The 23266-nt window shown below is 58.4% G+C and overlaps 1 protein-coding gene across 7 annotated transcripts; it reads right to left on the bottom strand.

Annotated features, from left to right (window-relative positions):
- Positions 1-430: 430 nt before the first annotated feature.
- Positions 431-22835, bottom strand: SORBS3 (sorbin and SH3 domain containing 3). 7 transcript variants are annotated; one of them, XM_060301256.2, is made up of 21 exons: positions 22455-22835; positions 19178-19332; positions 18797-18914; positions 17139-17332; positions 16167-16230; positions 13944-13982; positions 13400-13493; positions 11604-11694; positions 11231-11317; positions 11080-11133; positions 10143-10229; positions 9557-9603; positions 8979-9112; positions 8709-8761; positions 8536-8582; positions 8250-8364; positions 5881-6006; positions 4525-4833; positions 3615-3718; positions 2910-3016; positions 431-1268 (listed from the first exon to the last, which is right to left on the bottom strand). In XM_060301256.2, exons 2-21 carry the CDS (start codon positions 19277-19279, stop codon positions 1207-1209), a joined length of 2034 nt encoding a protein of 677 aa, XP_060157239.1. In that variant the 5' UTR covers positions 19280-19332; positions 22455-22835; the 3' UTR covers positions 431-1206. The 7 variants fall into 7 exon arrangements, 6 of the variants coding, with proteins under 6 accessions (XP_060157239.1, XP_060157241.1, XP_060157242.1 ...); XM_060301258.2 differs by having other exon boundaries at positions 13400-13469; positions 22455-22589; XM_060301259.2 differs by having other exon boundaries at positions 13400-13466; positions 22455-22589.
- Positions 22836-23266: the final 431 nt, after the last annotated feature.

Here is a 23266-nt window from a genome sequence, read left to right as displayed (position 1 = left end):
GGAAATGGAGCACACAGAAGGAAAACATTAGGAGCAGAACAAACAGGAATGCCATTTAGTTCAGCCACCCCACGGCAGCTCCAGAACCAAACAGCCCGCAAACAAGGCCACATTCAGCTCCCATCTCTGGTTTCTCCCCACAGTCAGGCCTTGCCCTCATCCCTGTGACGTTAGTTCTCTCAGCACTGCTTGCCAGACAGCTGCCCAACCCTTGGGGCTGCCCAGTCGTGCCTGACACCTGAGATCTTGAGAGATAATAATGGTTCTTGTGCAGCCTCCCGTTAAACACACACACACACACACACACACACACTCACTCACTCATTCACATCCCACCTGATTCCCTACATTAGAAAGAATTCCCATAACCCTAAGCAGGTGGCGCCCTCTCCCACCACAAAGGAAAAGGACAGGAAGGCAAGGTCCCTGATAGCCAGATTTATTTTACATTCTCTTCCACAGGGGACTTGGCGGGTGGGGGCCGCTGGGCAGGCAGGAGGACAGCACACATCAGTCCCCCTGGAATGCATCTGGGACAGGCCAGTCCTCGGAGGCCCCACCCTTCCTGGGCGCTACAGCAGCAGGAGGATGAGCAGGACCCAGGTCCAGGGCTCGGCAGCCTGTGGGAAGAGGGAGCCTTCGGGCAAGACCTCTTGCCAGGCCTCGAATGCTAAGGAAGTGCTGCATCCATCCTCCATCTCACTCCCAGGCCCAGCTGGAGGCAGGAAGACAAAGGGGATGGCAGGCAAGCTGGAGTGAAAGGGGAGGAATCCCTTCCAGGCGAAGACGGCCTTTGGTCTCTATTAGGTTAGGAAGCTGGTCCTTGTTAGAGGAACCCCATGGGCGTGAAGCTGCGAGCGGGCCCCTGTTAGAGGAAACGCCATAGCAGGGTGGGGTGGCGGACGCGGGGGTCTGGTCTCAATAAGGCCTGGAAATAGTCTCCACTTCAAAGCAGACCTCTATATTTGGGGAGTGGGGTAGGGGAGGAAATAAAAGGGCTGTTAGAGGAATGCTTGTGAATTGTGGGTGGGAATCAGTCCAGGGGGCTTCGAGGGAGGTTCCGTGGGAAAGGCTGCTGAGGTTGTCTGCAGATGCCAGCGGCTCAGGTCCTGGGGGAGGAGGATGGGGGGGCGTCCTCTCTCCCGCCCATAAGTGTTCTGCTCCCCATCCCATCCTGGCTGGGCTCCGAGTTGCCATGGAGACCACTCACACCGGGGCTACATAATTTCCAGGGAACGTCCCAAATTTCTGGGTCCTCCGGGAGACACCTGAAATAGGAAAGACAGAAAGAGCATTCCCCACGTTTTACAAGAGGAATGGGATTGGGGGAAGTGAGAGCCCTGCCCTCTGCTGGCAGAGCCCAGAACTGCAAGTGGAGTCCCGGTCCCAGGGAGGATTTGTTTTTTCTCGCTCCTGCCCCCTAGAGGCAGAAGCTTAGACGGGACAAGCCACACTTCATGATTTCGATAATGATGGACGAAACCTGAGCACTCAACAACTGTGTACAACTCTGCACACAGCACTGAATAACCCCACCCGTCCTTGGGAAAGCAAGGACACAGGAAGATGAATCACAGAACTTAAGCTGGGAGGAATCTCACTGGTCTAGTATGACACCCTAATTTTAGAGATGGGGCAGGTAAGGCCACATGAATTCCCCCAAAGCATTCAGCTGCTTAGAGGCTAAGGCGGGACTAAAATCCAGGCCTCTGTCTGCTACAACCCCAAAGAAACCTGTGTGCTGGGGTAGAGGAGGGGAAATGCTAGAAGACACAGGAATATAAAATGAAATTAAAGTCCTGGACCTTCCCTTCCCGGCAGGCAGCCATTCCATCCTCTCTTCTGAGCAGCCCGGGCCCATCTTGCCCACAGGCCTCGCTGATGCTCCTCCCCTGCCCGGAGTGCCTCCCCTCTCCCCTCTCCTCTCTCCTCCCCAAATCTTTCCCCTGTTCCCCTGCTTCCTCCAGAAAGCCTTCCCTGACCTGCACTGTCCAAAATGATACCCACTAGCCACCCATCCAAGTAAGGACTGTTGACAAGGTGGTGCTTCATAATCACTGGTGTGTCCGCAGCTTAGTCAGCAATGAGGTGCTGGGACTCAGATGAGAAAGGGGGGTGCTGCCAGGTCAAGGGGCCACCCCTCCTCAGGCAGCCAGCCCTCCAACCCCTCAGGCCCTGCAGCCTGCTGAGTGGGAGCTTCGCCAGGATGTCCACTGCTCTCTGAGGACAGCCTCATCCTCTGAAGCTGAGGCCTGGACAGGGCCTGCCCACTCTGGGAAAAAGCCTGCTGGGTTGGTCACCTTGAACCAGGCCAAGGCCAACCTGAGGCTTCCTGCGTTAGTCCTTTGCCTGAGCTGCCCCTGGGAGCCGGGATCTTTCTCCTCTCTCTCCTCTTGGGGGTGGGAGGAGCTAGCTGCTAGCTGGGGGTGGGGATACACAGGTGTGAGACTTGCTCCTTCCCATCGGGGGCTTAGTGTCTCAGGAGATAGGACCCTTCCCCTGCAAGGACTGCTCCAGAGACAGAGGTGTATGATGAAAGGAGCAGGGGCCTGGGGGTTGGGAACCGTGCTGCCCTGAGTCCAGCTGGCTTCGCCAATGACCCTGAGCTGGTCTGCTTTCCTCCCAGGCCTCACCCGTCTTCAGGGAACGAAGGCAGGCAACAGAAGTGCTGGCTTTGGGAAAGCAGCCAGTGCCCGGCCGGAAGGGTGGGGGATGGTCAGTCCGTGAACCTTTGCTGAACCAGCACTGGCTGCCAGTAGCAGCCACCCCAATCCCCCCAGGGACCCTGAGATACCCTTTCTGAACTGCCCTCAGCCCATCCCCCACAGGACCTGGAGACATCCCTTCTGGCCTGTCCCCCAACGCAGCCCCCTAGCACCCTGAGATACACCTGGCCCCAGCCCACATACCTACAAACCAGCCGTCGTCACACTGCTGCATGACATCCACCCAATCCCCCTCCCGCAGCTCCAGCTCATCCTCATTCTGGGGCCTGTACTGGTACATCGCCCGGTACCTGCGGGAAACATCGCCATGGCAACCGCCAGAGCCCTCACCCCTTCCCCAGACCAGGCCTGGAGTGTCTTAAGACCAAGGTAGACACATCCTCTGAATTTCCCAGCGTCTCTCCAGGCTCCCATTAGCCCCTGGCCCAGTTCCAGGGATGGCGACTGTGTCTGGCTTTAGTGCATTCTTCCCCAGGCCTGCTCCCTGCTCCCCGAGCCCTAATCACCCAAACCCCACCTCCTCTGAGTTCCCAGTGCCTTCAAATCTGTCCTACCACTTCCCACACTTTGCGCACACACGCGCTGACCTCAGGGCTGGAAACGCAGTGAGGAGACGGAGGTCAGGGGACCCAGTGTGGGAGGCTTGCTTTAAGGCCCAGGGCTGGCAGGGACAGGTCAGGAACACCGCAGACAAGCACCCTCCCGCCCCCGCACCCCCCCCAACCCACCAAAATCACCCGTAAGCACTGTAAGGACAAGCACTCTTCAGTAGGAATTTACCAACTCCATCCTGGGATGGGGGGAAGAGCAGGTTAGGGGGTCCGTGTGCTCAACACTCCCTGCGGGGCCGCCCCCCCACCCTGACCAAGCACCCCAGACAGTACTCACAGGGTCCAGTGTATCTGAGTGGTGTTGGGGGGTGAGGTCCCCAGCTCCAGGGTACGGCTGGAGCCTCCAGGATGGGACAGAGCTGACCCAAGGGTGCTGAGACTCTGGGGTCCACGGGAAGGCAGGCAGACACATGCAAGCATGAAGGAGGAGAAGTGAACGGGCCTGCCCACCTCACCAGGAGCAGCTTCCCACGATGCCTCATCTTATCTCGCAATCCCCACAGCACAGGGAGATCTGTCTGACTGTTTCCCTTCACAAGTGCTGGGAAGTTGGGCCCAGCAGGGTAGATGGCTGATTTGAACACGTGCACGGACAAAGCCGGGAGCAGGAGAAGTCCTATGCGCTGGCTCTGTCTGCCCATAACAGTTTGCTGAGTGAGTGGATGAACCCAGGAGCAGATGCACTTGTCTGTGGGCTATGTCAGCACGAGGACCAATGGCTATCATTTACCCATCAGCTACTACCTACCAACTACCCTCTGCACCTCTGCAGTGGGGATGACTATCCCCATTCTACAGGCGAGGAAACCCAGAACCAGAGAGGGCAAGTCATCTGCCCAAGGTCACACAGCAGGTGAATGGCAGACCCCCGACTCATGGCACACCCTGTCCCAGAGGCTGATTATAGGGAAATCCCAAGAGTGGATTCTGGAAGGTCAGGAGGTTGGTGCTGCCTTTGGGTCCTACCTAGAAACTCCTGCCTCCCTGGGCTGCAGCTCAAGGACAGAACCAAGGGTCTGAGGTCCTCAAGGCCAGGATGGGGCTGCAACACAAGGTTCTGCCCAGTCACCCCACTAGTCTGTCCTGAGCAGTCTGGGAGGGATTCCGAAGCACAGACCATCACAGGAATGGGAGATACAGTGCGCGGAGCAGGGCTCAGCTCTCCGGTCTAAGGCAGGTCACCTTACCTGGGTCTGGGGTCTGGGCTCCTGGGTGGGGAAGGAGAAGCCAGTGCGGCGGGGGGAGGTCCGGCCCCCCCAGTCGGTGGGGTCAAATGGGCTGCGCGGCATTAATGGGGAGCTGGGGTGATGGGCCAGGCGGGCAGTGGTCAGGCGGGGAGATGCAGGGAGCTGGGGGCTGTCGTCGCAGACCCGAATCCGGGGCTCCCGGGTCACTTGCACGTAGCTGGCAGGGAAGATGCCCTGGCGCCCGGTGCCTGAGATGCGGCCCTCGTACCAGTGCTCGTTCACCTTGCGGATCAGGCAGATGCGCTCCCCCTGGTCGCAGAGAGGGAGTTAGCACCTGCAGGGCCCTCCCGGGTGCCACGTACCAGAGGGAGCCTACGTGGAACAGTGTTATTTAAACCTAACACCTTGCACGAAGGGATCAGGTTCAGAGTGTGTCAGCAGGTTATACAGAGGTCACACAGCTCAATGCCAGGCTGGTAAGAAGCACTGGGCAGGCATTAGCCACCCCTGCCGTGACTGGGTCCTTCCCTGCCTCCGCCCTGGGTTATCCGGTCACCACTGCATAAAGCAACAAACTCTCTGAGGGCAGCTGGTGCGTCCTCAAGCCCCCATGCTGACTAGTGTTAGTGGGGCTGCCCTGGGAAGGATGGTCTCTGGCCTCCACCTGCCCCCACCTCTCTCCATCCAGCCACCTCCTTCCCCCTCTCTCCCTGGGCCAGCTCTTCTGGGGAAACATTCGCTAGTGGCAGTCATAGCCTCTGCCCCCAAAATCAGCCAAGGGAGACCCGTTCCCTGCTTTCCAGGACAACATTTTTCAAGGTTTCTGAACCATGATCTATAGTAAAAAATATGTCGCAACAACAATCTAGTACACACGCAAACATATATACATAACTGTCCAAAAGTCTGTAAAACACCTTTCTACATGCAAGGCATTCTAAGATTTCCATTCTATTAAACATGCTGAGGAAATTCCCTGGCAGTCCAGTGGTTAGAACTTGATGCTCTCACTGCCATGGGCCCAGGTTCGATCCCTGGTTGGGGAACTGTGAGGATCCCGCAAGCTATGAGGATCCCACCACCAGAAAAAAAAAAAAAAAAAAAAAAAAAAGCTGACTGTGATCCTCACAGCCTATCAAACTGCAATTTGAACAAAGCACAACTCCTCTAGAAGTTTTGAACATTTAAAAAATGGGCAAAATTAAGGGAAATATATCCAAAGAGACTGAGGAAAAAAATCTGAAATACTACTGAAGATGGGCACACCTGATTTTTTTTTTAATGTTTTTACTGCACATACTTACCTGTGTCTTCACCTGCCCCCGCCCTGCACCCACACTCCCTGCCTGGCCGCACCTTTCGGAAGGAAAGCTCCACCTCCAGATCCCCCTTGAAGTTGTACTGGGCCACGGCTTCTCCATACTCCAGCACCTGGTAGGTCGGAGGCTTGATGGGCTTGGGGATCTCATCTGCAGGCAGCACCTGTGGGAAGACAGGGCATGAGAAAGAGTCACCTTGGGTGTCAACTGGGCACCGACCTGGGGCTCCTGGGAGGGTGAGGCAATATGGGCAAGATCTGTCCCCAGCCCAGAGAGGAGACAGACACCAGACACAAGACTGAGGGTGGCCAGGGGTGAGCACAGGCAAGGGGGTGGTCGGTCCCAGAGCGCTCCTGGAGGAAGAATTTCCATCGGAGGTATGTGGAGTGGGCATTATTAGAGTGGACCACAGCAGTGCAAATAGGAGACAGTTTACATTGGAGCACAGAAGGACATGAGGAGTTCCAAGGAGCAGGGAACTCCTGGTTACCTAAAAGTGAGGCTCTACCATTTCACCGCTGCTGAGAACCAAGTGTCCCTCCTCCTCCTCCTCCTCCCCTTCTACCCCACCAGGTGCCCTGAGTCCCCACACTCTCTCTGCTTCACCCTACCCAGGAAATCAAGACACTAATAAACTAGTTCCTACTAAGATATAAATGACTGATGACATAGAATACTATATATGCTTTGTGGAACTTCAGAATCAGGGACATCGTTCTGAGGATACGGGAGGTCTACTGATGCCTATGAGATGAAGAGCCTGAATTAGATGACCCAATCCATGAGTCAAAAAGGAAGCCACAGGGCTTCCCTGGTGGCGCAGTGGTTGAGAGTCCGCCTGCCGAGGCAGGGGACACAGGTCCGTGCCCTGGTCCGGGAAGATCCCACATGCCGCGGAGCGGCTGGGCCCGTGAGCCATAGCCGCTGAGCCTGCGCGTCCGGAGCCTGTGCTCCGCAACGGGAGAGGCCACAGCAGTGAGAGGCCGGCGTACCGCAAAAAAAAAAAAAAATAGAAAACCAATGAGTTGAAGTATTTCCAGCAGTAAGAGGCCTGTGTACCGTGGGGAAAAGAAAAAAAAAAAGAAGCCACAAAGGAAATGAGAATAGTTTGAGTTGAGTGAAAAAAACAAAATATCAAAATCTGTGGGATGTAGTTAAAGCAGTGCTTAGAGGAAAATTTATAGCATTACATGTTTCCATTAGGGGAAAAAGGTTTCAAATCAATAATCTGAACTACCACCCTAAAAAACTAGAAAAAGAACCTAATGCAAGCTGAAGGAAGGAAATAACGAAGTGGCAGAAATCAATGAAACTGAAAACAAAAATAGAGAAAAATCAGTGAAATCAAAAGTTGGTTCTTTGAAAAGATCAATAAAGTTAACAAATCTCTAGCCAGGATAAGGAAAGATACAGATTACCAATATCGTGAATGAAAGAAAGGACATCACTCTGCATTTTACTGACATTAAAAGGATAATTAGGGGACTTCCCTGGTGGCACAGTGGTTAAGAATCCGCCTGCCAATGCAGGGGACACAGGTTCGATCCCTGGTCCAGGAAGATCCCACATGCCGCGGAACAACTAAGCCAGTGTGCCACAACTACAGAGCCTGTCCTTTAGAGCCCATGTGCCACAACTACTGGAGCTCGTGCTCCACAACAAGAGAAGCCACTGCAATGAAGACGGAATGCAGCCAAAAATAAATAAATTTTTTTAGAAAAAGGATAATCAGAAAACATTATGAACAACTTTATGCCAATAAATTAGATAATTTAAAATTCCTTAAAAGATGCAAATACCAGAGATAACCTGTAGCCCTATATTTATCAAATCCAGAACCTGTCTCTGGATTCAGATTCTAGATCTTCTACTTAACGACTTGTCTCTGAACCTTAGCAAGTGCATCTGCAAAATGGGGATGATTTATCACTTTCCCACGTTAATGAGGGGAACAAGGGAAGTAATAACACGTGAAGAAGGTGATGCAAGTATATGTGATTTGTGAACTGTCACACGATTCGTACTCTTGCCAGTTGCAATTAGAATTCTTCCCAAAGATAGCTTGAGAGAGGTAGACTCTGAGTGGTGAAAGTGGGGGAGGCCGACAGGGCTGGTGGCCTCTGGTACAGGAACTGAGTTGTTTGGTTCTTCCCCCCTGGGCTGGGCTCCACCTTTAGCCCTCATTTAACAAACATTTCCTGAGGGCATGAATGAGGCTGAGACTTGGCCCCTGCCCGGAGCTCACAGTTTTACGGAGCTCACAGTTTTACGTCTTAGGAAACTTGCCATTTGTGAGGGAGCAGCCAGCTCCAGAGAGAGGGGCCCTGGATGGTTAAAGGGGTCTTCACTCTCTGCAAGCCCATCTGCCCGCCCAGCCAGGCCCCTGCTTGTTGTTGCCCTGCTCACCTCCACGTAATTAGCAGGGAAGATGCCCAGCCGGCCGTGGTGCTCCCCCTCCAGCCAGTTCTTGTCCACCTCCTTGTGGATGTAGACAATGTCACCCTTCTTTAGAGTCAGCTCCCTGAAGGCCAGAGCAAGGACATCTAGCAACCTGAGGGCCTCCGGGTCCTCCTTCCGTTCGGACCCTGCGCAGGGCACCCAGAGTCCCCTCCGCCCTCTGGGGGGCCCACTGCAGCTCTGTCCTCCCAGAGACTGCCCCAGAGGGAAGGGGAGGGAAGAGAAGGGCACTTACTTCGGGGACTGTGCCTGGAAGTCAAACTTGAGCCGCGCGGCCTTCCTCTGGGCAGGGGGAGAGGACAGAGGGACTGACCTCAGTCAAGCAGCTGGCAGGTCGGGAAGAGCAGCCACCGGGACCCACCCCAGGCCCTCCTTGCACCCTGACCCTAACGCTCCCACCCCCCTTACCTTCTTCTCTTCCTTCCTGGCAGGGCTGCCCCCTGGTTCAGAGGCACTAGGGTCTGTGGAGAAGCACTACCTCAGCTTGGGAAGGCCATGTCTGGGGGGCAGGGTTGGGATGGGGTTCTGCTCCCCCTCCCCGCCCAGGACAGGAACCAGTGGAAGCAGGGGGCTCCATGACCTTCCTGCCACCTCCCCCTGGGCCCCAGCATATCTGGTGCCTGGTGGTGGTGGTGGGCGTCTGCCTGGGTGACAACAAGAGCAAGATCTGGTTCTTACCTCGGGTTGAGGAAGGGTACTCGAAGTCCCTCCGACCTAGGAACGGGCTTCCTCCGTCCGCCATCCTGTGGGCGCTCAGGGAGGAACCCTGGTAAAGTGCATTCGGGGAACTGGAGCTCCAGGCGGAGGCCGGGCTGCGCGGGGGCACACGAGTGAGCCACCTGTCTGGAGCTTCACAGCCTACCCGGCTCACCCCTGACCACCCAGATGTCCCACCCACCCCCTTCTCCCATCTCCCGCCGCCTCCTCCCAAGGCGTCTCCCAGATCCCGGGCTCTCAGCAGGATGTCCTACTTCCCGAGCGGTAAAGGCCTGGAAAGGGTGCGGCCCGGGGTGGGGAGGCGGGAGTGCGCGGCAGGATCCCCTCGCCGCCACTACCCGAGTCCCGAGCTGGGGTTAGGCTTCCCTCTGCGGGCCAGGGACGGCCCCCCTGGCGGCGAGCGGTGGATCGGGCCCCCGCCGGCCACTTTCCGCGCTCCGGGCCCCTCCTCCCGCCGTCAGTGTCCCGGGCTCGCCCCCTCCCCGCGCCACGTCCCCGCCGGCGGCCCTCCCGCCCCGCCCCGCTCCGCCGCCACTCACCGCGCGGGGGGCCGCGGCTCCCGGGACCGTCGGGGCGCCTGCGAGCTCTGTGCGGGAGACGGGCGCGGTCAGGGCCCGGGACGCCGGTGCGCGACACAGCCGAGGCCGCCGCCTCCGGAAAAGTTTGCGGCTCGTAGGAGAGCGGGAGGGGGAGGAGAGGGGCGGGAGGGGGAGGGGTCCTAGAGTCGCCTGCGCGGGCGGCGGGCTGGGAACTGGAGGAGCGAGGAGCCGGGGGAGGAACCGCGGGTGCGGAAGGGGGAGGGAGGCCGGGAAATCGGGGCCTGGTTGGGGTTGGGGTCCCAGCGGGCTGAGGTCTAGGGGGCGGGGCGAGGCGGGGGACCCCTCCGGCTCCCGTACGGCAGGCTGCCGTGGAGTCGGCCTGGGAGGGTTCTTAGGGGTCACTAGGAACAGTGAACGCCCTGCATTTTAGGAAGGAGAGAGCAAACAGGGATGAAGTCTCCCAAGGTCGCGAGTGCAGCTGGAGGCGACGCCTCTCGTCGGCCTGCGCCTCCCACCCAAGCCCGGCAGCCGCGGCTCCGGGTTCCTGCGTACCCACCCCCCCGGGAGGGGCCTGGGAGGCCGGTACCTTGGGGGATGGCTGCCCGGTCTCAATGGCACGCAGGTCCTTGTCCAGCTCGGCGCTCAGCTTGGCCAGCTCTCTCTCCAGCAGGACCTGGCGGCGGGTTATGGGGGGAGACTTGGACAGCGGGGAGGGGCGGGGGGCAGTGCACCGTGGGGGCCACTGGTCAAAGGTCAGATGTGCGAAGCCCAGTGGGCAGCGGGACAAAGCACACGGTGCTTGGGTAAAGGGCACAGGGCCAGGCCAGGCTGCCTACTTTTGGGCCTGCCAGGAGGTGCGTCTCAGGGTGTCAGGAGGGCCCTGCCCGCTGACCAAGCTCACCCATCCCCTACTCCCATAGTAATACTTTAGTACTTCCTGATGTGCCTCAGTACCATTTTCTGTTGTATTAGTTCTCTGTTCAAGAGCCTACAGGACTCCCTACTTCCTCGCCCATCAAGTCTTCTACGGCTTTCCACAGCCTGGCTTCACTCTACGCAACCTGCTTTCCCTCCCACTGCCCGTCCAGCAGGCTGTTACACACACACACACACACACACACACAGACACACACACACAGACACACACACACACACACACACACACGCCCCTCCAGCCTTTGCCTGTGTCTCCCCCATCCTGAGCCCCTCTCTCTGCCTGTCCTCCAAGCTCCACCTCCAAGAACATTTCCTGACAATTCCAGTCCACACTAATCACTCCCTTCTCAGCTCCTGCTTTGATCAACACACAGTTTTCAACACACGTTTACTGAGCGCCTACTGTACGCCAGGCACTGTCCTGGGTGCTGGGGGTATAGAGGTAAACTGTATGGGACTGGAGAGGGTCAGAGTTTTGGGTCCGTGGCCTTTGCCCACGGTCACTGGGACCAACACCACCCATGATCTCCCTCGTTGTTCCCCCAACATGCTGTCTCCCCTCCTGCCCACCTGCCCGCAACACTCACCTCGATGGGCTGGGAAGGCTTCTCAACAGGGTCATCTACCAGTGGTTTCTTGGGCTAAGAGTGGGACGAGTGAGTCAGAGGGGGTGAACTTGCTCCCCAAATGCACTAGCTGAGGGTGCATCCTATTCCAGAGAACCAGGCCCACACTCACCTTCTTCCCAGTCTCTAGTTCTTGCAGAAACTGGTTCCAAGATTCTTCCGTCCAGACATTGTCTGCTTTGTCTCGGTGTCTGGACACCTGCATAGGGGTGGGTAGGCATCAGCCTGAGTAGAGAGGTACTGGGACACTGGCCAGGCTCAAAAAGCAGGCTTTCAGGCCACTGTCCCACCCCATCAGTGCCCTCCTAAGGATTCTGGGCTCTTCTGGCTGCACAGCCCCCAAGCTGAAAAAAAAGCCTTATCTGTGCTATTGCAGCCGAGGGCCTGGCCAAAGAGTGTGGTGGCCGGAGAAGTGGGGAGGCGGGGGACGAGGGGGGGGATGGAGGGGACGGGGAGGGCGGTGGGGGGGATGCTGGGCGAGCTACCTGATTTGGGGTCTGGTGCAGGGAGGAGGATGCTCCAGCATTGCAATTGAAGGTGTTTCTAAGAAACTCTTCGGAGATATCCCAGCTTCTTCTAAAAGAAGGGAAGGACATCTCTTCAGTTTCCTTTTAGGGAAACTGAGGCATGCGTGAGCACACAATCCTGGGGAGGGAGCTGCACCCCCTCCCCACCTGCCTCCGGGCTGTGGAAGCAGTGTTAAATAGTAAAACGTTATAAGCTCTGAGTTCGAATCCCAGCTGGCCCCACCACTTAGCTGTGTCACCTTTTGGCAAGTTAATGAATTCTCAGAGTCTCTGATTCAACACCTATAATATGAGAATGATTCCCACCTTCGTAAGGGTGTGGTAAAGCTTAGGTGGGGGAACATAATGTGAGACACCCAGGAGAAGGGCTGACACACACATCTGCTCCAGGAGTGGCCAGTCCCTTTCCTGCTGGCCTTGGAATACCCCGCATTTGTGTTCCGTCTGGCCCCGTGACTGTGGGTGTGTATGTTTGGGCAGCTTCGATGAAGCTGGTCGCCATGACTAAGTGCCTTGCACCAATGCCCAACGGTGTGGGACTATGTCTTAGCCCCAGGAAAACCCAGGACAGGGCAGAGAGCCTGCAGGCCTGACCCTGGAGCTCTGAGCAAGTTACTTCTGATCCGTGGGCCTCAGTTCCCTGAGGTGCTGGATCAGCGATGTCATCTGTCACATTTGCCTTAGTTCCCCTCCAGGGCTTCCTTCTTGGCTGGCTGAAATGTTCTAGCCTCTGCTGCGTTTAAATGTTTCCACCAAGTAGAACCATTGTACCAAGGTTATCAAATGATGGAATGTCTGATGGGAGGGTCAGTATTTGTTGGCTGTAACTATGACTCGATTCTCTATTTTAGAAAGAACATCAGTCATAACCCTGATAATGAGAATGGAATACATTGTTCCTAATTTAAGGAAGCTCTAGTCATAACTAAGCCTGTATAATAATGTTTGTGGAGACTTGCAATGTACCTTGATCTTCACGACCACCCTCTGATGCCCACTTAACAGATGGGGCTAGTGAGGCGTAGACTGGTTACCTCGGTCAAGGTCACATGGCTAGTGGCCGCACACCGGCTTTAATCCAGAACTCTGGGTCCAAATCTTGAGCAAATCTTAGTCTCTACCTTATCGATGATGCCAAGAGCCACAGCCCAGTTAAGACCGTGCTGATGAGGTCACCCCCTCCCCATAAAGGAATCAGAAACTCATTGATTACACTGTGACAGACAAGCTCCTGATTCTTAAGCTTGGGCCAAGCTCCTATAGGGCCCTGCAGCCCGGGCTGGGCTCAGGTGGTTTGCACAGAGAAAAGGAACTCCGTCCTTGACCTATCTGGAGGGTTCCTCTCTCAGCGGCATCTGGGAGAAAGCTTGGGATCCTCTGTGCCCCTTGTTTTCTTCCAGGCTTCCGAGTGGATGGCCACAGGTCCCAGGTCCACGCCTAGTCATGGGCTGCCCCACTCTCCACCCCATATGATGAGTGGATCTTTGGGGTGATGAGTTCCTGCTGCCAACCACAAAGGCATCACAGGCGGTCCTGACCAGGAATGGCGCAAAGTCCATCCCTGCCCGCCATTCCCCTTTGGCTCTGGCGGGGAGGGGAGCATCTGGAGCCGTGGGGACCCCCGAGAAGGGGCAGAGCCATGGAGGGGAGCCAGCCGCCCTGCTCCAAGACTGTGCCAGCTGTGGCCACCAGGGGGCGCCAATCCCCACAAGGAAGCCAGCGCCCCTCTGCAGCTCCTCCCCACGTTGGCTCACCCGCTCAGAGACGACGTCTGGCCTGGCCTGGCAGCAGGTCTTTGCTGGGGCCCTGGATGCCTTGAATCTGCTGAGGTGGCACAAGAAGAAGCCACTGAAAGTGGGAGAAAACAAGCAGGGGTGGCGGCAGGTGACAGCTGGGGTTGAGGGCACCTGGGTGACCCTTGAAGGTTCTGGCCCACACCCACCCGTGCTCCTGGATGGCTGATGGGAATGGGGGTGATAGTCTGGACCACGAAATATGGGCTTGGGGCCAAGAGCTTTACATTCTTCACTGAACCTTCCAAACATCTCTGGGGTGTTCCCGTTTTACACGTGAGGAAAGAGAGGCCCAGAGAAATCACGGCCAGGGCTAGGCGTCCGCTGGACAGTGAAGCAGAGGCTCTTAATTACCATCTACCAGGGCATTTGGAGCTCGTGGAAATGGGCTATATAAACTTCTCAAGCTGAGCTCAGCCAACTGGGGAGCCCCAAAGCCAGGTGTGGCTGCAGGGAGGGGCAGATGCAGGCGCCAGGCTGGGGTGGGACACCCGCACCCCCTCACCTTTGGGGGCTTCCTTGAAGGTCCGGTCCAGCTGCAGGTCTGTGGGAGCAGAAAGGACCAGGTCAGGGCTGGGGTAACAAGCGAGGATGGTGAGCCCCATGAGGCTGCCCCAGAGGCTCCCAGCACCCCTCCTGCCTAGAGCAGGGGCCAAGGGGCTGAGTCAGAGCCTGAAGAATGTCCCGAGGGAGGGAAGGAATTAGGTTTCTGGGAGGGCTTGAAATGCCTCTGGCCGACTTAGGGCCTGAGCGAGCCAACAGGGGCAGTGGCCTCGCCCAAACCCTCCTGCCCCTCCCTCCCGGCGTTCCCACACACACCCTCTCCCTGACCTTTGCTGACCTGCCCTCACCAGGTCAGTTTGGGGAATCCCACTTCCCCTTCGCCCTCTTTCCCTTTCTGCACCCTCTTCTAAACACCTGTCCTTCCCCCTTTGCCCAGACCCACTCCTCAAGGTGCTCAGGACTTTCTGGGGCCTCCTAGGAAGAGCTACTGACCAGGCAACCCACTTGATCCCCTTGGCACGCAGACACACGACCACAGTTCTGACCTTAAACGCAAACCAAAATGCCCCTCTCCGGATCCCACACCTTCCTCCAGCTCCCGCAGTTTTCTGCTTTCCTTTGCAGCAAACTGCTGGCCGTAGGGAACTCAGTGTCTCCAGTTCCCCTTCCCGTTAAGCAGGCTTTCAGCCTGAGCTACCCTCCTCAAGTACCCCAGTGACCTCCGCCTTACCAGGTCAAAGGGCAGTCCCGCCTGACCATCAGCAGCATCTGTCACAGTGGATCACTTCCTCCTTTTGAAATTCCTTTTCACTTGGCTTCAGGGAGACCACTCTGGTTTTCCTCCTGCCTCCCCCCGGGCTGCCCCTTCCCAGGCTGCATAGCTGATGCCTGCCCATCTCTCAAACCAAGTGCGTCAGGGCTCAGTCCCTGGGCCTCTGTCTCTCTGTCTCCCTGGGTGCTCTGGTCTAGTCTTCTACCTTAAAGATCACTGTCTATTCCAGGGACTCATAACCTTAGCTGCGCATCGGAGTTACTTGGGGGAACCTTTAAATCAAAATCTCTTTGAGTGGGTCCCGGGTATTAACATCTGCAGCTGAAGCCTCGCCTCTGAACTGCAGACTTGTATGTCAGTTGCCACTTTGGGTGAACCTTATCGAAAACTGAACGCCCCTTAGACCCGCACCTCTCGCAGCCTCCCCTGTGTGTGTACATGCATTTACAAAGGGCAACTCCATCAACTCACTCAGGTTTAAAGTCACCCCTGACTCACCTCTTTGAATCCATCAGCAAATTCCCATGACTCTGTCTCCGGAATCCCACCAGGCCCGCTGCTACTGCCCTGGTCCGAGACTCTTTACTGGTCCCCCACCTCCGCCCAGCCCCACCTCTTCGCCGCCTGGCAGCCAGAGGGAGCCTCTTCAGCCATCCCTTGTCAGAGCCTGTCACTCACTCTTCCGCTCAGAGCCTCTGGGTGGCTCCTCAGTTCTCACAGAGTAAAAGCCAAAGGCTCTGGGCCACCAGATCCCAGCACCTCTGTGACCCATCTCCTGACACATGCCCCTCTCACTGTGGTCCAGCCCCTCCCTGCGGCTCCAGAACATGCCGGCCTGCTCTGCCTCTGGGTGTCTGGTGCTCCCCAAGCGGCAACGCTCCTCCCCCAGCCCTGCAGGCCAACTCCTTCACACCCTTAGCTCTCCGCTCAGATGCCGCTTCTCAGGGGCCTTTCCCGACCAACCTGCGTGAGGTGGCAGCCTCCCTGCACTGGGCACTCCCCCGGCTTTTTTTCCCTAGCCCTTCCCACCACCTGCCATGTTAAATACTTATCTGTTTATTCTGTGACCCCCCCCCCACCCCGCCTTAAGCTTCGCTGGGCAGAGACATTCTCTTTTGCTCCCTGTTTTGTCCTCAGCACCTAGAATAGTGCTTAGCACACAGCAAGTGCTCAACAGTTGGTTAAGGGACTGACTGAACAAACGTGTGACCTCATGGCTTCCCAGGTCCTCAGAGGACACCAGGAACAGTGTCTGGTCATTGTACCCCGAGTACAGAGAGGAGATTGGCGGCTCCTTCCTTGGGCCTGTTTTAGCAACCACTCAACACAGAGCCTGGGGTGGGTGGAGAGACTTCCCTGGGCAGGTAAGTTCCCTTTTCTTCCCCTTACTCCCCAAGCCCCAGGGGTCCGAGCCCATGTAGGCAGAGAGAGGGCTCTGGAAGGGTGTCTCACCCGGCATTTTCCGGTGAATCTGCTGGAACATTCTCCGGTACCAGTCCCTGGGGCTGTCAACACTCTGGGATGAGAGAAGGCGAAGTCAGGCTACCCTCCCAATATCAAACCACAGAAGTTTTCTCCTCCCTGAGTCCTTTCTCTGGCCACCCTTGAAGCCCCAGTGGGTGGGCTGCGGTGACATCTTTAACAACCATAACTTCGTGTAGCGTGTTACGTTTGAACAAGATATATGGAAGGATCTCCACCAGTGATGGTCCCTAAGCTGTGAGATTTGGGTAGTTTCCATTTTTTTCTCTTAGCTTTTCTGTATTTCTGATGATTCCACACAGAACATGTGTTTCTATGTAATGAAAAATAAATGCAACAGTATCGGTGGGGGGATGGGGTGGGAATGGTATTTCACATCCTCTGCCTCACCTGTGACGCAAAAGAACCCTGGGAGGCAGAAGGGTATGTTACCAACTTGAGTTTCACTTGAGGGCGAGGAGGTGGAGAACTAGAGGAGGCGACTGGCTCAGGACAGGCCTGGGGGTGGAGGAAGGGCAGGTCCCCCACGCCTGGACCCCACCCCCGGATCCTCCCACGCCTGCCACCCCTTGAGGCCTTCTCAATCAGGACTCTCCCGTTCATCCCTTCAGCCGGTAACTTACTCAGCACCTGTTTCACGAGTGCCGTGCCAGGTCCTGGGGCCGTGAAAATGGGGGTTCCTGCCAGGGTCAACCCTTACACTAGTGGCGCTCTACCACTGAGAACCTGGTGGGCAGTCTAGAACCCCCCCAAAAAAACCACTGTGCAACTCAGACGTGCAAGAGTGCCTGTAATTTTATGGGGCTCATGATCCCCCAAACCCATCATGGTTGAACCCCTGCTTTAGTCGGGCACGGCTTGGGTACAGCCTTTGTTGTCAGAGGTGGAGCTCAGCGTGGGTCCCTGGGCCCCATCGATCAGTGGCCCCAACCCTGGACTCACAGATCGGGGTGCAATAGGCATGCCGCTCTCATCCACAGGCCCGATTCCCTCATACTTGACCCAGCGCTTGTTCAGACGTTTGCTATCCTTGGTCCACGTGGCTGACCAGTTCTGGAGATGCTGGGAGGCAGGGGTCTTCTGGTTCCCAGAAGGCCGGCTCCCAGGACCTGGCCAGGTCTGATACCAGGCAGGGTCTGTGGGGCATGTACAGGGGAGCTTTAGCAAAGAGCAGGGGTCCCACCTGGGCTTGTTTGTCCCTTAGCTTCTCAGAACGCTGATCCCTGTGGGTTCAAAAGTTTCAACATCTCCTTGTCTGTCTGAGTTGACGACACAGATTGTCCAAATGTCCCCATCCCCAGCAGGACCACAGGCCTCTGTTTATTTTTTAGTAGTTAAAGTGAATGAAAATGGATTTTATCTTGAGAAATCTGTGCCCGTCCCCACTCCACCCTGCTTTGCTGGGGATGTCCTAAAAGTTTTCAGAATGAGAGCCAGGATCGTCACTTGCAGAGGATGCTGGGGGGAGACAGTCCAGGTGAGGAGGCAGCGGGGTGTGGCAGAAAAGGCCCTGGGGCCGGGGGCGAAGACTGAAACCGGACCTGGGCTCTGCCACCTACCGGCTGTGTGACCATGGGCACAGCAGTCAACCTCTCAGTGCCTGTTTCCACTTCTGTAAAATGAGGGTAGTCATGGCAGAGATGCAGGGAGAGCTAGTGCGTATGACTGTATTCAGGACAGTGCCTGACACACAGTCAACGGGCAAGGGACAGAAACTCATTCACCAGAACTTTCAGCCCCCAGGTGTAAAAACGTAAGGGCTTCAGGGCAGGATGGACGAGGGTTTGAATCTCAGTTCAGCCTCTGTGACTGAACATCCCTGAGACTCAGGTTCTTCAACGGGGAAGATGTTGATAATCACACCTTACCTTGTCAGGATATCAAGGGATGACGTGAGATAAGGCCTGTAGAGTGCCTGTACAGTGTCACAGAATTCTCTACGTGCTTAACAGCTATTTGTTAAATGAATGAACTACTTGACACAGGGCCTGCCTCAAGGGAATGCTCAGTAAAGGTTGCCACCCGCCTCAGGAGAGGGGCCCTTGGGATGGGCCTGCACCCAGGAGGCCCCAGGATCTCCCAGACCCCGTGGCCCAGGCGGGGCTGACTCACAGGATCCCGGGAGCTGGCAGGCTCCCAGAGCTGCTTCTCCGGCCTTCTGCTGGGCCAACGAGTACAGACCGGAGCAGCCCTTAGGGGGCCTGTCTTGAGTTCAGCCCCCTCCCCTTCTATTGGCAACACACACTCCCATTCCTTCACCCTCCATCCCCAGTCCAAGCTATCTCCTGGCCATCTAGAGGTCCGCCGGACCCCTGAGGCTATGTCCCCTGCACAGGGCCTTCCCCTGGCACTGGGTGGGGCAGGCAGGGGAAGGGATGTGTCAGCCGGGTCTCTCCCACAGCAGTTTCCCTCTCACAGGCCAGCAGGCTCACACGGGAGGGGCAGCTGGCTGAGCTAACTGGCCCCAGGCCCTCGAGAGGCCTCCATCCACCTCCTGCCCCTCCAGCCTGACCCAGGGTGGATCCGTAAGGCAGGGCCCAGGAAGCTCTGACCCCCACCTCCACGGCGCTCCTGGAGCACGTTTTCCTGAGCAGACCCACCTGGGTGCCTGGAAGCATCTCTCCTTGGTGGGAAGTACCCATTGCACACGGTCCTGGGCGCAGGGTCATGGAACTGGAAATTAAGGGTGTTGGAGCCACCATTCCGGATCACGGGCACCTGTGGGGAGGGGCCGGGAGCAGCAGGCAGCTCAGGCCCAGAGGGCTCTGCAGAGGGGTGGGAGGGATGGCTACCAGGGCACAGCCATACCCCATGGGGACGGCTTGACCCTCTCCAGGAAACCAGCGAGGCTCTCTAGAGCGATCACCCACCTCCTTCCCTCCCTCCATCCCTTTAATCCTCCCTCTGCTCCCCAACCTGTCCTGAGAGCCCTCCACCAACTACAGGCCCCCAGTAACGCTCTCTCTCTCTGTTTCACTCACCCGTGTCCCCCGGGGGGATGACCCTACATGGGCCCGGAGGTGGCTGGGGATGAAGTCATCCAGGCTGAGCGCAGCTGGGAGGCTGCGGGCTGAGGCCTGCATGCTTGGGTCAAGGCGGGGGGACCCCGGGGGTACCAGCTGCTCCTCTGCGTGTCCTGTGTGGGGAAGGGAGGGGGAAGGGAGAGCCCTGCTGGATCCAGGCTGCCCGTGCCCTCTGGGCCCGACCTCGGGGTCGGGCCAGCTGGGTGGGAGCTCACGGACCCGGGAGAAAGGCCAGTGCGGGCACCCGCCTGCAGGCTTCCCGGGCCGGCTCCCAAAGGCACAATGGACCGCTTGTTAGGCCGCGGGCAGGAGCTCCGGGTGGGAGTGGGGGAGGGGAGGCCGGGCCGGTAGGAGGGGAGGCTGGCTGGGAGCGCGCCTGCTGGCCAGCCTCTCTGGGGCTCTCAGTGCACAGCGGGGCCCTCTCCCCCGGAGCGAAGGCACAGGGAACTGGGGCAGCTGGCAGGGAAGGGCCTGGGCACTGGGACTTTGTTTCAGTTCCCTCTGCCACCCCCAGGCCCTGTGTGGGCATCTGCTTGTCAATGGGCACAAGGGGCTACTCAGGCGGGGAGGGGGCGGAGAGGCCCCGGGCCACGGTGAGGCCATCCGCGCACTGCCCAACAGGGCCAAGGTTCCGGGGCGGCGGAGCGCGCCGAGCATTTCCAGGCCGCGGGAACCATTCCTTCTGAGCTCAGTGGAGTATCAGCTCTCTTCTTTGGCCTCTTTGCTCGGGCGGAAGCCTCAGAGGGCTCAGGGTGCCCGTGAGGGGTGGGGCGGGAGCAGAGCAGCGGGGGAGCAGGAAGGTGGACCTGCTCACGCGCAGGCGGTACTGAGTGTCACGCACATGCACGCACACGCACAGATGTGCGCACACGACCCTCTTTCTCCTACACCTCCAGGCTGGTTTTTGAACAGAGGGTCTTCCTGGGAGTACCATGCCTGACTGGTCAGCTGGGTTCTTCTGCCCCGGGCAAAGGTTAGGTCAGGGGAAAGGGCTCCCAGCAGCCGGGAGAGGAGCCGGTGGGGTTTTCCACCAGAGAGCTCAGCTGTCCCGCCTCACCTGTCCTATTGGACATGGCCAAAGGCTGAGCCAACCTCTGCCACCTTCCGGCGCTGGACCAATTCTGGCACTTTTGTTCAGAGTTAAGGCTTGCGCGTGCCTGTGTGGTCTGGGGACTCACAGGAGGGCGGCGAGGGCCTTGTGAGGTGCTGTGTGTGCGGGGTGGAGTGTAAGCACAGTGCTCCGAATGTGACTTGTGCAGGGGGTACCATGAGGGGGGTGATGTGAGCAGCATGGGCATTGTGGGTACAGAGGGGGGTCAGCTGAATAGTAGGCGGGGGGGTGCAGTGGAGGTGTGTGTGTGCAGTGGAGGTGTGTGTGTGTGTAGTGGGGTGTGTGTGTGCAGTGCAGGGGTGTGTGTGCCGTGGAGGTGTGTGTGTGTAGTGGGGTGTGTGTGTGCGGTGCAGGGGTGTGTGTGCCGTGGAGGTGTGTGTGTGCAGTGGAGGTGTGTGTGTGTTGTAGTGGGGTGTGTGTGTGCAGTGCAGGAGTGTGTGTGCCGTGGAGGTGTGTGTGTGCAGTGGGGGTGTGTGCAGTGGAGGTGTGCAGTGGAGATGTGTGTGCAGTGCAGGTGTGTGTGCAATGGGGGTGTGTGTGCAGTGGAGATGTGTGCGCATTGCAGGTGTGTGTGTGCAGTGTGTGTGTGTGCAGTGCAGGTGTGTTGTGCAGTGGGGGTGTATGTGTGCAGTGCAGGTGTGTGTGCAGTGGGGGTGCAGTGGAGATGTGTGTGTGCAGTGAAGGTGTGTGCAGTGCGGGTGTGTGTGCAGTGGGGGTACGTGTGTGCAGTGGGGGTATATGTGTGCAGTGCAGGTGTGTGTGCAAAGTGTGTGCGCAGTGTGGGTGTGTGTGTGCAGTGTGGGTGTATGTGTGCAGTGCAGGTGCATGTGCAGTGTGGGTGGGTGTGCAGTGCAGGTGTGTGTGTGCAGTGGAGATGTGTGTGTGCAGTGCAGGTGTGTGTGTGCAGTGGGTGTATGTGTGTGCAGTGGGGGGCTCATATGAGCAGCACAAGTGTTGTGGAGGCCAGAGAGGATGAAGGTGCAATGGGGGCTGTGATTACTGCTGTACCCAGTTCCTGCTCAGCCATGGTAGGGGGGCGGTGCTGCAGGGTACACACTAGGCTGGGGGCAGCTCCCTGACTCTAGTCTGAGTGGGGATTCCCTCTGACATTCGAAAAGACCTGCTGGGACCCAGCTTCTCCGGGCCCACCTCTAGCTGTGAGGGGAGTAGAGGGCTGAGGCTGGAGGAGGGGCCTTTCACCAGCTGGATCCAATTAGGACTCCTACCAAAACCGAAACAGGCAGACACACCCCTGTTCCTGCTGCTCTCCCTCCCTTTGCGGGGGAAATTGAGGCGGGGGAGAGCGGGAGATCCGAGGGCTGGGGCAGGCTGGTTCCTAGCCGCAACCCCTCCCCCGCCAGCTGACCACCGGAGGCCAAGTTGCGAGGTCAGCACTGGCAGTCCTGCCCATCAGCTGACCCAGCCTGCTTCCCTCTCCCTGAGGCCCACCCTGCTGTGCTCACTGAGAAGGGCCCTCCAGTAAGGAAGGGGCGGGCAGGAGCTCTGCCCACACCACCTGATTTTCCAGGGTCTGCTGATCCTTGGTGGCCCAGCCTGACCCTCCCCAACACAGCTCCCGGGGACGCACGTCTCAGGATATGCAGGGGTGGGTGGGGAAGGGTGGGCTGAGTTTTCCTCCTGGCGGCTGCACCAGGAGACGATAAGGAGGACTTCTCGCAGGGAAGATGGAGGCACGGGGGTCAATGGGTCCAGCATCTGGCAGGGGACAGGGGTGCCAGGAAATTCCTGGGGTCCTCCCAGGATTCAGGCAGCCTTTCACCCCGGCAGCCAGCTCCAAAGGGCTAGAAGAGGTGAAGTAGCCCTGCTGTAGCTGGCAGACGCCTTCCTCCCTCTAAGTACTGCCCTGACCTTGGGGGCCTGGCCCTAGGCGCATTCCGGGGTATTTTCCAGCTACAAGTCCACGTGGACAAGGACAGGTTTTCTCGAATTTCACCTTATCTGGATTGAGGGGGGGACTTCTCACCTCTCTCCTCCCCGGAGTTTGGGACCAGGACCCCGGGGGGAGGGGCTCCTTGCCTTCCCCTCGTGTTGGATGCGGGTCCCTCCTCGACTGCGCCCCCCCGCCGCGTCTCCTCTCCACCGCCTCTCCTTCCCGGCACCTACCTTCCCAGGCGAGCAGGTGGCGGGGACTGAGGACGCCCGAGAAGACAGGAGCATCTCTGCGCGGCTCCTGCCTGGCGCAGCCGCGACGGGCCCTCGGGGAGGGAGGGCGGGCAGGGAGAAGTCCGGGCTGTGCCGTCCGCCCTCGTGACCGGGTCAGGACAGGCTCCGCTAGGCCGGCCCCAGAGGAGGAAGAGGGGAATCGACGGAGCCGGAGTTGGGGGAGGGGGGCGAGGGCCAGCGCTGGGAGGAAGGACCGTGAGAGGCGCGCGCGCGGCGTAATGTGTCTCCCTGCAATCTGGTCCGTGGGCCGGGCTGGAGTGGAGGGCGGGGGCTCGGGCCGGTCGGCCCGGAGCGGGCGAGTGCTCCCCGTCGGGCCGCGGGCGGGCGGGCGGGCAGCGAGGACGGCGTGGGCCCTGCCGGGGGCCGGGCCGGCCGCGAGGCGGCGCCGGGAGGAACCGCCCAGGGTCCCCGGGGAGCCCGCTCCGGTTTCCCAGCTGCTTCCCCGGCCCCCACCGCAGGGCGGGGGCCAGCGAGCGCCACTCAGAGTTTCCAGCGACATTTCCAGCGAGTGGGAAGGGAGCCGCTGCACGGCGGAGCCAGGACAGAGGGCAGGAATGATTAAAGAACCCGGGTCAGCCAGCAACTGATACGGAGCCGGCGGCCTCGGAAACGGGACCGGCATGCAGACAGGCTGGGTCCGTGATAAAGGCGCCGCACAGGCAGAGTGGCCTAGCGGGCCGAGTTTAGGCCCTGCCGCCTCTCTGCCCACTTGGGGAGAGAGTTTGTGATTGCGTGAGCGCGCGTCCGGGCGA

The sequence above is a fragment of the Globicephala melas genome, chromosome 6, assembly GCF_963455315.2.
Source record: "Globicephala melas chromosome 6, mGloMel1.2, whole genome shotgun sequence".
Lineage (NCBI taxonomy): Eukaryota > Metazoa > Chordata > Mammalia > Artiodactyla > Delphinidae > Globicephala > Globicephala melas.
This window is presented reverse-complemented; position numbering and strand designations above follow the sequence as displayed.